The sequence below is a fragment of the Penicillium longicatenatum genome (assembly GCF_028827895.1).
Source record: "Penicillium longicatenatum strain IBT 33135 chromosome Unknown contig_7_segment0_segment0, whole genome shotgun sequence".
Taxonomy (NCBI): Eukaryota; Fungi; Ascomycota; class Eurotiomycetes; order Eurotiales; family Aspergillaceae; genus Penicillium; species Penicillium longicatenatum.
In genome coordinates this window covers 3,657,204-3,673,222 of record NW_026643124.1, presented here as the reverse complement: position 1 = coordinate 3,673,222, position 16,019 = coordinate 3,657,204, and the positions used below count along the sequence as shown (strand labels likewise).

The following is a 16,019-nucleotide window of genomic DNA, read 5'->3' as shown; positions in this document are numbered from 1 at the left end:
GACTCTTGCTCTGTTACCCACTTTTTTGCTTTGCGTGATCCCTAGACCTATTTTCTTTACCCATGAAAGCTCAAAGGTCCGAGGACCCGAGGTAGTTTTCTCGCTACGATTTTACCTAATCCACCCGATCCCTATCGAGTCAATGGTATGAGATCATCGGGAGATCTCGTCGCCGACTTCGCCTAGATTCCTAGGGACATGTGGGACAGCCCCTCATTCCGTAGGCGTTAAGAATAACTATATAAGGGGGGGGGGAGGTCGTAGGGGAAGGGAAGAAATTTTACACAATCATACGTACCATTACACATCTTGGAATTAATTGATTGCTTGGCTATCAAATAAATTCCTTGGATCCGCGTGAGAGTTGTCCGGTGTACCGGTGAGACCGTGGCGGTAAGTACCCGTTACCTCATTCTGCATGTCAGCCTGTTCGCCCCGGAAAGTACTTGTGACTCGCAGATCCACCATATAGTTTCGATCCCCCTCTTTATCTATCCCACCTCCCACTTTTCTTTTTCCTCTTCATCTCAGTTCTCTTTCAATTCCTGGATTCATTATCTTGGGAGTCGTGGTTTATTCTGACTCTCTGCTAGTTGCGAGCAATTGCGCTTGCGTTCTGCCGAAATCGGCCTGGGGTTCAGCTATCCAGAGCTTCAAAAAGCCCATTTAATCCGTGAGTCACTCCCCCGCGCAAAACATTATCCAGCATTTCTATTTTTTTCCCTGTCATTCGGGCAATTGAGTTTTCCGGGCCATTCAATTAATCTGTCCCCAACCTCCAGTCCTATTTCTCTAATCTCCCCATCTCCCCCCTTCCCCACGTCACAATGTCTGCCCCGCACCGTCAACTCGAGGAGGCAATCGATGAGTCCGAGTTCGTCGAGGACCATCTCGAACACCACCATGACTCCGTTCACCGTCGTCTGCGGGCGAACTCCACTATCATGCACTTCCAGAAGATCCTCGTAGCCAACCGTGGTGAAATCCCCATTCGGATCTTCCGTACAGCTCACGAGCTGTCTCTGCAGACAGTTGCCGTCTACTCACACGAAGATCGTCTGTCCATGCATCGCCAGAAGGCCGACGAGGCTTACATGATTGGCAAGCGGGGTCAATATACCCCCGTTGGTGCCTACCTGGCGGGCGAGGAGATCATTAAGATCGCCCAGGAGCACGGTGTGCACCTGATCCACCCTGGCTACGGTTTCTTGTCGGAGAATGCCGAATTCGCCCGAAATGTCGAGAAGGCGGGCATCGTTTTCGTGGGCCCGACCGCTGACACCATTGATGCTCTTGGTGACAAGGTCTCCGCTCGCCGGCTGGCGATCAAGTGCGGCGTCCCGGTTGTTCCCGGTACGGAAGGACCCGTTGAGCGCTACGAGGAGGTCAAGGCTTTCACTGATGAGTATGGCTTCCCCATTATCATTAAGGCCGCCTTCGGTGGTGGTGGCCGCGGTATGCGTGTCGTCCGCGACCAGGGCGAGCTCCGTGATGCCTTTGAGCGTGCCACTTCCGAGGCCCGCTCGGCCTTTGGTAACGGCACCGTCTTCGTCGAGCGCTTCCTTGACAAACCCAAGCACATTGAGGTCCAGCTGCTCGGTGACAACCAGGGCAACGTGGTCCACCTGTTCGAGCGTGACTGCTCCGTTCAGCGTCGTCACCAGAAGGTCGTTGAGATTGCTCCGGCCAAGGATCTCCCTGTCAACGTGCGGGACCAGATCTTGTCTGACGCCGTGAAGCTGGCCAAGTCTGTCAAGTACCGCAACGCCGGTACTGCTGAGTTCCTGGTGGACCAACAGAACCGCCACTACTTCATTGAGATCAACCCTCGTATTCAGGTCGAGCACACCATCACTGAGGAGATCACCGGTATCGATCTTGTTGCTGCTCAAATCCAGATTGCTGCTGGTGCTACCCTTGAGCAGCTTGGTCTGACTCAGGACCGCATCTCCATCCGTGGCTTTGCCATTCAGTGTCGTATCACCACCGAGGACCCCGCCAAGGGCTTCTCCCCCGATACCGGTAAGATTGAGGTCTACCGCTCTGCTGGTGGTAACGGTGTGCGTCTTGATGGTGGTAACGGTTTCGCCGGTGCTATCATCACTCCTCACTACGACTCCATGCTGGTCAAGTGTACCTGCCGTGGTTCCACCTACGAGATTGCCCGCCGCAAGGTCCTGCGTGCCTTGGTTGAGTTCCGTATTCGTGGTGTCAAGACCAACATTCCCTTCCTTGCTTCTTTGCTGAGCCACCCTACTTTCATTGATGGTACCTGCTGGACCACTTTCATCGATGATACCCCCGAGCTGTTCGCCCTAGTCAACTCTCAGAACCGTGCCCAGAAGCTGCTGGCTTACCTGGGTGATGTCGCCGTCAACGGCAGCAGCATCAAGGGCCAGATTGGTGAACCCAAGCTGAAGGTTGACATCATCAAGCCCATCCTCCGGGATGCCACTGGTGCTCCCCTCGATGTCTCCCAGCCCTGCACTAAGGGATGGAAGCAGATTCTTGACAGCCAGGGCCCCGCTGCTTGGGCAAAGGCTGTGCGTGCCAACAAGGGCTGCTTGATTATGGACACCACCTGGCGTGATGCCCACCAGTCTCTCCTGGCCACCCGTGTGCGTACCATTGATATGCTGAACATCGCTCACGAGACCAGCCACGCTCTCCACAACGCTTACTCTCTCGAGTGCTGGGGTGGTGCTACCTTCGATGTCGCCATGCGTTTCCTCTACGAGGACCCCTGGGACCGTCTGCGCAAGCTCCGCAAGGCTGTTCCCAACATTCCCTTCCAGATGCTGCTGCGTGGTGCCAACGGTGTCGCCTACTCCTCCCTTCCCGACAATGCCATCTACCACTTCTGTTTGCAGGCCAAGAAGTACGGTGTTGACATCTTCCGTGTCTTCGATGCTCTCAACGACGTCGACCAGCTCGAGGTCGGTATCAAGGCCGTCCAGCAGGCCGGTGGTGTGGTTGAGGCCACCATCTGTTACTCCGGTGACATGCTGAACCCCAGCAAGAAGTACAACTTGGAGTACTACTTGGCTCTGGTTGAGCGTATTGTCCAGATGGGCACTCATAGTCTTGGTATCAAGGATATGGCTGGTGTTCTCAAGCCCCAGGCTGCCCGTCTCCTGGTTGGTGCCATCCGCGAGCGCTACCCTGACCTCCCCATCCACGTTCACACCCACGACTCTGCTGGTACCGGTGTTGCTTCGATGATTGCCTGCGCCCAGGCTGGCGCTGATGCCGTCGATGCCGCCACTGACAGTCTGTCTGGTATGACCTCCCAGCCCAGCATCGGTGCCATTCTGGCCTCGCTCCAGGGCACTGAGCAGGACCCCCAGCTCGACCTGGGCCACGTTCGCGCCCTTGACACCTACTGGGCTCAGCTTCGTCTGCTCTACTCTCCCTTCGAGGCTGGTCTGACCGGTCCCGATCCCGAAGTCTACGAGCACGAGATCCCTGGTGGCCAGCTCACCAACCTGATCTTCCAGGCTAGCCAGCTCGGTCTCGGTCAGCAGTGGGCTGAGACCAAGAAGGCCTACGAGGCCGCCAACGATCTGCTTGGTGACATCGTCAAGGTTACTCCGACCTCCAAGGTCGTTGGTGATCTTGCCCAGTTCATGGTGTCCAACAAGCTGACCGCTGAGGACGTTGTCGCCCGCGCCGGCGAGCTCGACTTCCCCGGATCCGTCCTGGAGTTCCTTGAGGGTCTGATGGGTCAGCCCTTCGGTGGCTTCCCCGAGCCCCTCCGCTCCCGAGCCCTGCGCGACCGCCGCAAGCTCGACAAGCGCCCCGGTCTCTACCTTGAGCCCCTGGACCTGACCCAGATCAAGAAGGACATCCGCGAGAAGTTCGGCTCCGCCACCGAGTGCGACGTCGCTTCCTACGCGATGTACCCCAAGGTGTTCGAGGACTACCGCAAGTTCGTCTCCAAGTACGGTGATCTTTCCGTCTTGCCTACTCGCTTCTTCCTGGCCCGTCCTGAGATTGGCGAGGAGTTCCACGTCGAGCTGGAGCAGGGCAAGGTTCTGATCCTGAAGTTGCTCGCCATCGGTCCCCTCTCCGAGCAGACTGGTCAGCGTGAGGTCTTCTACGAGGTCAACGGTGAGGTTCGCCAGGTCAGCGTTGATGACCACAAGGCCTCCGTCGACAACATTGCCCGCCCCAAGGCCGATGCTGCAGACAGCAGCCAGGTCGGTGCGCCCATGAGCGGTGTTGTTGTTGAGATCCGTGTCCACGACGGCCACGAGGTGAAGAAGGGTGACCCCATTGCGGTGCTGAGCGCTATGAAGATGGTATGTGATAACTTGCCCCAGAAACAGTATTCTTTTTATTATGAACCTTATACTAATAGCTTTCCAGGAAATGGTCATCTCCGCCCCTCACAGTGGTAAGGTCGAGAGCCTGCAAGTCAAGGAGGGTGACTCCGTTGACGGCCAGGACTTGATCTGCAAGATCGGCAAGGCTTAAATGTCTAAAAGTTGTGTATAAGATGTGCACGACTGATGCGCAAAGATGTGAATGATAGCTTTCAGCGTTTGGTTTGTTTTTCCCGCGGGACTTTTTTGGTTGTTATTGCTGGCTTAGGTTCTGGTTATCTCTTATTACTGTCATCGTCCGTGACGAATGGATATTTTTTTCTTCATTTATTGCCATCTATCAACCCAGTAGTCATATCCTTGGTGGTAAAGTAGTACTATCCAGCTCGAGTGGAGTCAACCTTAACCCGTGTCACCTAGGGCCTGTGCTAGGTCTTGTGGATCTCAGACCCTATGTCGAGTGCGTAAGAGCTTGGGCAAATCCACCGATACACATATCTCGACTCTTCCAGTAGATCCAGTTCAAACTCAATCGCAATCGAGATAAACCCAATCCCCAAAGCAGTCTGACGACGTAATCGCATGCGGCAAGACCAGATACCAACCCTGGAAACACCCAACTTGAAACATGATCGCCCAGCTAGTGTTAAGCAAAACGATATGCGGGGTATACGGTACTTGCTTCTGATATGCAAGGCCACATACTGGGACATGTACCGAGTACTAGACTAATACATGCAGCAATTAGCTGATTTCTTCTGAGCTTTCCCCGCATTTTTTGTTACGTCAAGCTGCCGCCGCGTAATCAAGATGGCAGCCACTCCGACTCGCTGGGTTCATGGGAAACGATTCTCATCAGGAAATCAGTGGTTGGATTTCACAAAGGTAATCCCAGACCCTTGTGTACAGTATGTATCTTCATCAACAATGGTGATTCATTTGGTTGGTTTCACGATGATCGCCTGATGGGGTAACTACCAAAGTCCGGGGTTAGTTACCATAATACGTGAGCTGAACCTAGTGCTTGGGTAAGGTAGTAGTTAGTTATGGGTCTTTTTCATGTATGTAGTATGCGTAATAGATTCCTGTGCGTTGCTATATAAGTGTGGTCTTTCCCCTCCATTTACTCTGCACCTTTCTTACTCCTCTAACACATCACGGTATGTCTCTATCTCTTTTTCTTTTCCTCGTCCTCTTGTATCTTCCATTTGAAATGTTCAGATCAATCTCGATCTCCACAGAGATCCCAAACCCCCTACCCACGGATCCCAAGCATCCATCCCAAACATTCCCTCCATGACGTCTTTGACTTCTCCCCATGTGACTCTCCTAGCTCCCATTAATCTGTTTCACTCTTTTTGCACACCAATCTAATCTCTTTCAAACTGAACTAATTTACAACCTCCATTTTATAAGAAAATACAAACTGTTCCAATACTGGAACAGCAAACCCAAGCCTAATCGGATATCGATTGAAACGGACACTCAAACATGTCCGACAACGCGAATGACAACGAACGCCGCCACTGGCACGGTAGTGCCGGTGATCGCTACGAGCACGTCAATGCCTGGACGGCAGGTGGAGCGAAGGGACCAGCCTCCCGTGCATCATGGGCGCTGACACCGGAGATGATGGCTAATCTGAATGCCCGGAAGGTACTGTCCAGCCCAGCACCTGCCTTCCCTATAAACTATAGAACTCCTTGAAAACACTATTCCTACGCATCAGTCGGAGTATGTGTTGAATTATCGCTTGACTAAATTTCAAATGGTGAGTTCCCCCCCCCACTGCATTCGCATTTGAACTTCGCTAACTTTCACTATGCAGCCCACCAACACAACATTGACATTGGCTAATATGATATTATTCAGGGCTCCGACGCCTCTACATCCTCGAACAATGCCACCGCAAACCCCGCCGGCTCACCCAACACACCCACCGTCAGCGAACGTCGACGCTCGAGTGCCTCGTCCTCCGGTAGTGGTGCAGGTCTCTTCTCGAACCTGCAGACTCAGAAGCGGGAGAGTACGGATCCGAGCATGGCAGGACGGAGGGCGAGTTGGAATGAGCAGCAGGTTCCGGGGGATACTTCTCGAAGCTTTGGAATGGGTATACTAGGGGGAAGTAGGTGATTTTGAGGTACCATCTTGATTGGGCTGATACGTATTGGGATATGAGGTGGGAATGTGGGTTGGATGGATCTTGATTTGGTCTTGTATCCAGCTTTTGATTTGTTATTATTGACGTTTATGTTTTATCTATTACAAATTATGAAATGAGCTGCATTGAAAATGAAGTTTGAATTGGCTCGCGTACTCCCAAAGATATATTTCGACTTGCACCAGGAACCTTGGAAAGCATTGAGCTGTATTGTCTATTCATCGATGGTATATTGTAGTTACATATATCCCAATAATATCACTAGATTGATTTACCACTGAAATGTTTAGTCTAGTTACCTGACTAGCAAGGGCTTTACCTGGGCTGTGTGCCGCCCGCGGTGGGCTATCATACACATCAGCAAGGGAACAACCCATTTTCAACATCAAGCACCTCTATCCCTGGTCTACACATCAAGTTTGTGTTGGATTGGTTTGCATGGAAGGTTTCATTTGTCAAAGGCTCAATATTTCCAAATAAGGAAGCCGCGAATTTCGAATGTAGAAACCCCTCTTTTCCGAATTCCAATTCTTCTCTTCTATTGAGTCCTTCTCCTCTTCCGTGTAAAGGAAAAAGAGCGACAGCAAAAATTGGTCCGACCCTGGTATGAAGTGAAAAGTAAAGGCTGGGGAGCTGATTGCGATCGCAAAAGCCCCGATGTGCATACCTTTTATTTGTCATAAATGATTGATCTCGGGGTAACTACAGTAGGAAAAGCAAGCTGCAACATGCAACATCTGCCCAGACGAGCTGTGAGCAATTGGGTGATTACCGATGATTTCATTACCGTTCCACAGTACGAATATTTCAAGAACCTTGGAACATTTAAGACTTATTTCAATCAAATTTGAGGTTATTTCAATACCTGCTCTCGACCACTTGTCGTGGCATTGCCCCGGGCACATAATGACGTAGATCGATAAACCTGGAGTTCTTTCTAGTAGTGTTGGACATCGGAAGACTGACTTCGCTAAGCGAGGAGATGTCGAAAGTAACTGAATTCTGGTGCAGTACTTGTGGGAGGTGTGATGGGCAGTTCCGAGTAGATTTGGGCTGGTGGGGGTGTGGGCTCCAAGGTCTAGAGGGGCATCTCAGCCCAAGTACGACTACGTACTACGAAGACTACTGCTACGCAAAGAAAGCACACCAGGTGTAGACAGTAACGGACAAGATAGGCCAGGGTGGTACTCATCTCACAGGACGAACCCGGAGATACAGACCGACTCTTTGACGGGCAAACCCAAGTCAAGCGAGTCATGGTGATACCAGACGGGTCCAGTATCAACCAGTCTTTTCGACAATGGTTATGCGGAAATCAACACCTTTCGTGAAGCCTTCATTGTGAAAAGGGGAATGCGCTTTGTGCAAATGTGTAGTGAATTCATGTCTCTAACACGCCTATCCTGGTTGCCGTGGTAGATTAAAAAAGTAGAAAGGTTCAGAACACCATATCCGACGCAGAGATCAGGAGCCCGGCCGGGTTGATTCTCATCCTGGACCGAGATTTTTGTTTTCTTTTCGGGAGGGAGAATCGTAAATCACAAGATTTCATTCACCCCAACTTTCCATGAGGCGTTTACCGGATGATACCGTCGAAGCGGTTCTTGAACCACTTCATGGTCTCGGTGCTGTTGATCTTGTGGTTGACACCGATGGAGGCCTTGCAGCGGCGACGCTTGGCAACACGCTCACCGGGGCGGGTCCTATTAAGAATCAACGGTTAGTTTTGTTCCTTGCCTCCTCTGACCTTATTCCAGATGTCACTCACATGCAGCAGTAGAAGTCCATGCCGTAGATACCGATACCGGGGTCGTACTTGATACCCAGATCGATGTGCTCGGAGATACCGAAACCGAAGTTACCGGTCTCGGAGAAGTTGCGCTTGCGGAGCTCGTACTCCTTGACCTTGAGGCCACGCTCGAGAATCTCCTCGGCCTTGGGGCCACGGACGGTGACGTGGACGGAGATCTTCTCGTTACGACGAATACCGAAGGTACGGACGGTGTAACGGGCCTTGGAGTAGACGGGGGTCTGACCACTCAGCTGCTCCAGCACCTTGGCGGCACGGGTAAGTCTGTCACCAGACTCGCCGACAGAGATGTTCAGCACGAGCTTCTGGATGCGCAGCTCGCGCATGGGGTTTGCGCTCTTGTCCTTTCCGTCCGACTGCATTGCTGTTAGAATATGTGTTGTGCGATGTAGAATGGTGGTTGTGGTGCTAACATACCATGGCGACTGGTGTGTGGGTGGGCGTGAGGGTGGTTGTCGACGAGATAGAACTTGCGAAAAGCACAAAAGCGGTTTGTGTGGGCTCCGGAATCACGGGATCAAGGTCACGGGAAGTCGGAAGCGAGCCCTCAAGTCATGTGATGCGAAATCTTAAATTTTGCGGCACGTGACCATATGAGGCCTATTGCTGATCTAATCATATTTCTGTCAGGCGGTGTGGACTGTCAGTTGATGAGTCAGCTACTATCCAGAAACTGAGTGCAGTAACCTGCGCCGTATCAAGAGCTTAGCTTCTCACTGGATCCCGCGCCTCGCTCGATCTACCCATCAAGAGAACACTGCTCCTGTATCTCTTGCAAATTTTTTGAGTCTTCGAAGTCGCATTCGTGCGCGTTCTAGCCGATAATGGCCGCCAACAAGCAAGGCAAGATGGTGAGTTCTCCCCGATTTCTCAGTGCAATCCCAAGACTATGTGCACCGAATGGTTGTCGCTAACTTCTTTTGTCTAGGCCAACCTTGTAAGTTCACTTGTGATACAATTCGCCTTCAATTGGCCCATTTAACATGTCTCCTAGATCAACTACCGGATGAGAGTTACCCTGAATGATGGTCGCCAGATGACCGGTCAGATGCTGGCCTTCGATAAGGTCCGTCCTTGTCCCCCATCAGCACAGGCTCATGGCAAAAACTGACAGCTTTTGTTTCTCTGCAGCACATGAACCTTGTTCTCGCCGACACAGAAGAGTTCCGCCGTATCAAGCGGAAATCTAAGGCCGCCCCCGGCTCCACTGCCACCCCGCAGGTCGAAGCAGAGGAGAAGCGAACCCTCGGTTTGACCATCGTGCGCGGCGCCCAGGTCGTTTCCTGCTCCGTCGACGGTCCCCCTCCTGCCGACCCCTCTGCCCGTCTCGGTAACGCTCCCGGTGCTGGCCCCGCTGCCACTCTCGCTGCCGGCCCCGGTGTCAGCAAGCCCGCTGGTCGTGGCCTGCCCATTGGACTCGGTGGTCCAGCTGCTGGTGTCGGTGGCCCGCCTCCTCCCGGTGGTTTTGGTGCTTTCCCTCCAGGAGGATTCCCTGGTGCGCCCCCTCCAGGATTTGCTGGTCGTGGAGGACCCCCAGGTGGACCTCGTAAGTTCCTGAAATGACCTGAGCACATTCTTGGAGACTGACATATTTATCCTTCTAGCTGGCTTTGCTCCCCCTCCTGGCTTCGTTCCCCCCGGTGCTCCTCGTAAGTTTTAGTCTTTGTCATAATTTCATCTTATACCCCCAGCTAACGCATTTATTAGCGGGCGCTTTCCAACCTCCTCCCGGCTTCCAGCCTCCTGGGCAGGGACGAGGATACCCCCCACCAGGCTTCGGCGGAAGATGATTTAAGTGAACATCGGAAGAAGATTCCAAGCTTCAAATTGGCGGTTTGTTTTCACCTGGAAAGGTATAGGGACGGTTCAGGGCTGGGAGTGAACTGAGGCTCTTTTATCCTGGAGAAACAGCACGCATACAGGCTAGATCAACCCACAATCTACCGGGCAAGGCGTTGCGGCGCATGCGGAATGGAGGTCGTGTCAAGGATTGGAAACCAAAAAAGCCGAGAAATCCTTTTGAGATTTGCATTCAGTACCCAATAATGCTAGCTAGTTCCTATGACCCCTTTGTCGCAAAAATGCAATACATATTTGTTTCCATGTCCTTGAAGCTTGGATGTTTACATGGTTAGATGAAGGTTATGACTAGGTAAAACTTCCTTCCAAGGTTTGTAAGACTATATATTTTAGGTGCAACGGCACAGCATGTCTTCAAGTTTCAAATCCCAATGTTACATACAAAACCACAAGCGGCAACTGATTCTATCGTGACTTCAGTTCTTTCAATGATCACAGATTTGACACCATTGCAATATAAATCATAAATACACTAAGCCTAGACCGAATCCCACCTCTTGTAATTGACGGAAATAAGCCGCTTGATATCCGATACGGGCACGTGACCAACGGCCGACCCCGGTCAAGTCGAGTCAATTCCACACCCGAGACCCCCAACCTCAACTTACCGCGCCCTATCCCTCGATTGTCACCAGCACTCGTCGCCATGGCCGCTGTTATTAAGGCAATCAACGCCAAGATCCGCTCCAACAAGGTAGCGGACTATGTCTGCTCCACTCGTACGTTTCCTGCGCCCCAATTCTTCCCCCGAGTTTCCCGCCGTGCTTCCGGGACCGAGATCGGCCAGCTATGATATTACACCTTGAAAGCCAGAACGCAAGAAATTGGCTGGCTACAAGTGCATCGGAATCTACCGACCGAAATTCCAGACGGAAGCACGATCCCGGCGACGACAAATAAGCTTGAGCTATGTGCTTGAAAGCAATTGCTAATGACTATGTGCTACTACAGACTTCTGGGGCCCTGTCTCCAACTTCGGTATTCCCTTTGCTGCTGTGATGGACACTCAGAAGGATCCTGAGATGTATGTTGGACCCCTCCGACCCGATTCCTACCCCGATTCGATATCCTGGACTAGTTTCATTTCAATCAGAAGCTGGTTTCCTTCGTCTATCTATTACGGATCACCCAGATAAGGCAACGAGAAGACCGCGACTAACACCTTTTTCTGTGCAGTATCTCCGGTACTATGACTGCTGCCCTGTTTGTCTACGCTGGCACTTTCATGCGCTACTCCCTCGCTATCACACCCAAGAACTACCTTCTCTTTGCCTGCCACTTGACCAACTTCGGCGCCCAGGCTACCCAGGGATACCGGTATCTGTCTTACTGGAAGTGCGTTGCCCCAAGAAATATCTCGTGGATTTCGATGTGACTCTGTCCATGTGCTATGTGGATTCCCTACATTATAATTTGATCTCACACTGACATGCTTTTTTTGTTTTAGCTGGGGTGGCCGAGAAGCTCAGCTCGCTGAGAAGGCGAAGCAGGGCCAGGCTGTTGCTGAGGGCGCTTCCGCGTAAAATCATATACTCGGCTGTACTTGTTGATGTTCATTTGGCTCGCTTGTCTTTACCCTTGATCTGCTGTGTTATACCTCTATTCTTTACATATGTGTTCTTCTGATTTTTTCCGAGTGGTTGAAGTGAGGAATACTGGAAGAGGGAAATGATTGGTATTCAGTGTGGTGCTTGAGGGCAGGATTATAGAGACAAGAGATCCGATGGGGGTTATGACTGGAAAGTAGACTGATTTCTTTCAAAAGGGTCTGGTGTGCTTGTCTGGTCACTGTACATAGACTACTAAATTGAATCATTTCACCCATAACTTGCTTTGCCCAGGTGCCGTTTGACGTAAAAAATATGTACTACAGAATCCATTGCGATATACCCGGTAAACTTTGCTTTCAGGCATTAAGACAAAATATGTGTACAAGAGCCCATGCAATTCTCAAAGCCCGCCAAATAATTTGGCCATTTCTCAAGAAACCGAACACCAAGATCCATATCTGCTCGCGGCCCATGGGAGAAAGAAACATAATATGCTATGCCTTCTAGTGTTGAAACAGACAGGAAATAATTGAACAGCACCACTCGTAAGGAACAATCACTTGGAATCACAGTAGCCCGGGCTTGGAGGAACACCGCCAGCAATCCAGTTTTGGATGGTCAGCGTCGTTGTGTAGATGCAGCCAATAACACCTAAGACAGTGAGAGCGATATCGGCAAATGCTTGGCGCCGAGTACGGGCGCAGGCACGAAGGTGAAGCAAGGGCTATATTGAAAGTAAAAGTATTAGTCTTGAAGATCGGGAATATTGATGGCCAGGACAAGCTTACCGGATAGACGTAGATCAATGGAACACAGGCGAAGCTTCCGACCAGCGAAACAAACTTGTCAAGATCGTCAGCTCCAGCCCAGCCAACGACGGCACATACAATGACCAAAAAGAAACGGAAGGCATTCTTCTTCCACTTGATGTATGGGTTGTATTTGCCACTGCGGGTGAAAAGTTCATTTTCCATGATACGAATGGCAGGGAAGAGCTGCAGAGGGGTACTCAGCAGGATAGCGAGCGAGTAAAGCAACTGAACCACATTGACAAACTTGTCATCCTGAGGCAAGTTAAGCAGGATGACAGTCTTGGTTGCCGATCCGTAGGCTGCATAGCTCAGAGCTCCCGCAGAAAGGAAGATCAGAGTGATGATAACCATGACACCAGCCAGAACCCCTGCGAATCGGTGGGGCTCCCTCATCGACTCCTGAATGGGAATGATGAGACCGATGCCTTCATAGGTGAAGATGGCAGTTCCAATAAACATGGACCAGGTTGCGGGGTTGAAGGAGATAACATCCGAGATACCACCATTGCCGATGAGGGTGCTGGCATCATAATAGTAAATGTACAGCAAGCCCAGTAGAATGAACGCATCCGCAATAAGCGCAGTAAACCCAAGCTTGCTGATGTCGCGAATCAGGGAGAGGGGCAAGAAAATGACCAGTTGTAAAAGCACCAAGTACTTGAGATCAACGAAGGTTGCGCATTTACTCACAGCGAGTACAAACGCTTGCAAGTTTTGCGACACAAATACGATGTATGCCGCCACAAATCCCAATTGACTGAGAACAATAGACCCTAGGATAATGCGTCTCATGTGTTTCCCGTACAGAATGCCTCCGATATCACCAAACGATCCATCAATCTTCATGCGGGTGTTGACCAGCAGGATGAAGGCATAGTAGCTGAGCAGCGAGACTCCGAGGAGTACCATGCTACTAAATAGCAAGCCTCCATTCAGGAAAGCGCGGGGCAAGAAGAGAATTCCCGTACCCACAAAGGACTTGAGCAGCAACATGACGGCGCCAGTAACAGTTGTGGTACCTGAAGGTGCGCGGGCCTTGTGCTTTCGTTTCCTGCGGCCGGCGTGATCGCCTTGAAGCAAGGCCGCATCTTCTCCAGACTCTCTACCCTCCTCTGGTTCATCCCAAGTATCAGACGAGAAGTACTCATCTGGACCCAGGACCTCGTCATCCTCCTCCAGCTCTTCTCCAGCAAAGTGACCATATAATGTCAAGAATTCCAAAAAGTTGGAAGTGGGTAGCTGATGCTGAGGTGCTGCCCCAGAATTAGACCCTTGTACACTTCCACGGTGCGGGCTTCCCGCAGTTCTTCGCAAATAGTCTCGTCGGAACCCTCCTGGCACAAGAATTGTGTGGATGTCCTCGGTTTCGGCTGATGGAGCTGGTCGGCTGACGCTGAAGCTCTTGCTGCGTGCGAACCGGTTATCAGACTCGGCATCTTCTGCCCACCGATAGACCTCTCGAGTCATGTCGCCTCCCTGCAGCTGCAGACTCGAGAAATGATCCTCACCCATGCTAGTTCCAAGCTCCGACCCCGTATCACGGTGCTCGGAGACCTGGGACGGCATGACCAGGTGCCTTTTTACCACCTCCGGGTCCTCGTTCGGGGCCGGAGAGTCGTGACCATTTCTCGTGTCAAATGATCCGTATTGCGAAGTCACCGCGCGGTTTTCGAGGGCTGATTGTGGCACGGGCGATCCAGCTACTCGAGAAGGGGTCCCAAAATTAGGGGGCGAGCGACCAAGACTTTCTTGCAGTTGTGACGCAAGCATAGACTGACCTGGCCCTGGTAGCGAGGAAAGGTCATTGACGGCCCGGAAGTTGTGTTCGGAGTTGAAATTCGAAGTTGTGGTACTAATTGGTCGACCAGTCGGGACACCTTGTCGAGACGACAAGGACGTCCCTAGAGATGGAGAGGGAACGGGCGAAGCCAGCCGAGCCATCGAGGCCTGTCTAATAGTTCCATCTGGTGCAGGGGAGGATGATCTAAAAGACGACGCCGTAATTGGCACTGCCCGCGCTGGGTTTAGCGAGGAACTCTCGCCGTTATCTGTCATATTGTATGTTGTTCCTCCTGATTAGAATCCGGGGATAGGTGTCGGGAGGTAGATGAGCATGTGAAAAGGGGGCCTGCTAATTACGAAGTAACCCAGGGCCGTGCATCTACCAAGAAAGAGAAGCTGTGTATCGTGGCTGGTGGAAAGAAGCGAGGGAGGTCGATCGTCTCCAAGTGCGGGTGTGGTGGTTACTAACGCTCGGCCCAGATGGAGCAGGCGGTGGATGCCTATCGATAACATCATCATGTCTTAGGCTCCGCCTACATATCATGTCGTACACTATGTACATCGTGACCCACTGTTCTGCTAATTCAAGTCCTTACCAGTGATGAACTGATACAGAAAATCTCTTTGCATATAGAATATCTGAAGACCACCCTCACAGTTCAAAATTCTTTCATACACTGCAAAGGCTGTGGGATGAAGTTTCACCTAATTTGTCGTGGATTTCGCGTTTCATGGTAGCAGTTATAGAGTCCCTGGTCACGAAACTTACGAACAACATGTTCCAAGTGCAGAAGCTTGAAATCTTGGGATACATGGTAGGTCAATCCTTGACTGAATTTTATTCCCAAGCAATGAATTAAAGGAAAACCAGAAACGCAACATAGAAATCTAATTGCCCATGATCATGGATTCTAACTAGACTGTGTATGGCAGATATTGTTTTCAATTGAATACTCGTGCAATATCTGAGTATGTAATGGTATCTCCTGCGTCCCCCATCGGTTAAGTGTATTCGTGAACAGCCCTGTAAGTTCTGACTTTGTAGTTGACTAAAAGGAGCGTATAAGAAGTTCGGTGGGCTGGCAAGTCTGTCACCACAGATGTTTCTGACTGCCAAGGGACTCAATTTGATGGAGTCCTAGTTAACTGTTCGAAGTGATGAATAAGAACGTATCAAAGGAAACAAGGGTGAAATTCAAAGTGGCATCTGGCTGTACCAGTCCACACCGGGAGCTTATTGTAGACAGGTCCAATGGGAATTAGTGAATCCCGCTCCAACCTATCTATATCTCAAGGTCTACATCCGTTATTCCATTCTAAAAAGTCACCCGATTACCCTCTTTCATCAACTCTAGTATCGTAATTAGATACTATACACGATATTTCAAGGTTTGAAGGGAAGCTGCTAGAGAATTCGGTCCTGAAGGCTGGGTGGTATGCGTTTTTACCAGGAATCTAGGAAACTTGAAGTTTGATTGTCGTGCCAAAATGTGGTATTTCGACTGGATATGATAAGCAATCTGTTTTTCAAGAAACTGCTAGCCTCTTTATCAAAGAACGGCTTCATCTTCAGTCTCTGGAATAATCCATGTCTATATCTACGCACTTGTCCGCATGTTGAGTAGGACAATAACAGCAAACATGAAGGTTCTCTAGCGCGCTTACCCCAACCGTGAATCCCGGGATAGGATTTGCTTTTCATGGCCAGGGACCTAACTA

General features: G+C 51.0%; 6 protein-coding genes across 6 annotated transcripts; 4 read left to right on the top strand and 2 right to left on the bottom strand.

Annotated features, from left to right (window-relative positions):
- Positions 1-827: 827 nt before the first annotated feature.
- Positions 828-4,551, top strand: N7484_011635 (pyruvate carboxylase; the record flags this gene model as incomplete). The annotated part of the gene is made up of 2 exons (XM_057122022.1): positions 828-4,301; positions 4,369-4,551. The coding sequence occupies 2 exons, from the start codon at positions 828-830 to the stop codon at positions 4,474-4,476; spliced, it is 3,582 nt and encodes a 1,193-aa protein (XP_056967776.1). The 3' UTR covers positions 4,477-4,551.
- Positions 4,552-5,816: 1,265 nt separating this feature from the next.
- N7484_011634 (uncharacterized protein) lies at positions 5,817-6,449 on the top strand (the record flags this gene model as incomplete). Its single annotated transcript, XM_057122021.1, has 2 exons — positions 5,817-5,981; positions 6,198-6,449. Coding segments are annotated over 2 exons (417 nt in total), but the record flags the coding sequence as incomplete, so codon positions are not given.
- A 1,331-nt stretch (positions 6,450-7,780) lies between these two features.
- On the bottom strand, positions 7,781-8,769 carry N7484_011633 (60S ribosomal protein uL5). Its single transcript, XM_057122020.1, has 3 exons — positions 8,714-8,769; positions 8,255-8,652; positions 7,781-8,189 (listed from the first exon to the last, which is right to left on the bottom strand). Exons 1-3 carry the CDS (start codon positions 8,714-8,716, stop codon positions 8,063-8,065), a joined length of 528 nt encoding a protein of 175 aa, XP_056967774.1. The 5' UTR covers positions 8,717-8,769; the 3' UTR covers positions 7,781-8,062.
- A 351-nt stretch (positions 8,770-9,120) lies between these two features.
- N7484_011632 (small nuclear ribonucleoprotein-associated protein) lies at positions 9,121-10,166 on the top strand (the record flags this gene model as incomplete). Its single annotated transcript, XM_057122019.1, has 6 exons — positions 9,121-9,147; positions 9,225-9,233; positions 9,291-9,362; positions 9,428-9,842; positions 9,901-9,945; positions 10,004-10,166. 6 exons carry the CDS (start codon positions 9,121-9,123, stop codon positions 10,084-10,086), a joined length of 651 nt encoding a protein of 216 aa, XP_056967773.1. The 3' UTR covers positions 10,087-10,166.
- A 636-nt stretch (positions 10,167-10,802) lies between these two features.
- On the top strand, positions 10,803-11,679 carry N7484_011631 (pyruvate transporter MPC1; the record flags this gene model as incomplete). The annotated part of the gene is made up of 4 exons (XM_057122018.1): positions 10,803-10,875; positions 11,108-11,180; positions 11,333-11,491; positions 11,604-11,679. 4 exons carry the CDS (start codon positions 10,803-10,805, stop codon positions 11,677-11,679), a joined length of 381 nt encoding a protein of 126 aa, XP_056967772.1.
- A 583-nt stretch (positions 11,680-12,262) lies between these two features.
- Positions 12,263-14,573, bottom strand: N7484_011630 (putative amino acid transporter; the record flags this gene model as incomplete). The annotated part of the gene is made up of 2 exons (XM_057122017.1): positions 12,263-12,430; positions 12,495-14,573. The coding sequence occupies 2 exons, from the start codon at positions 14,571-14,573 to the stop codon at positions 12,263-12,265; spliced, it is 2,247 nt and encodes a 748-aa protein (XP_056967771.1).
- Positions 14,574-16,019: the final 1,446 nt, after the last annotated feature.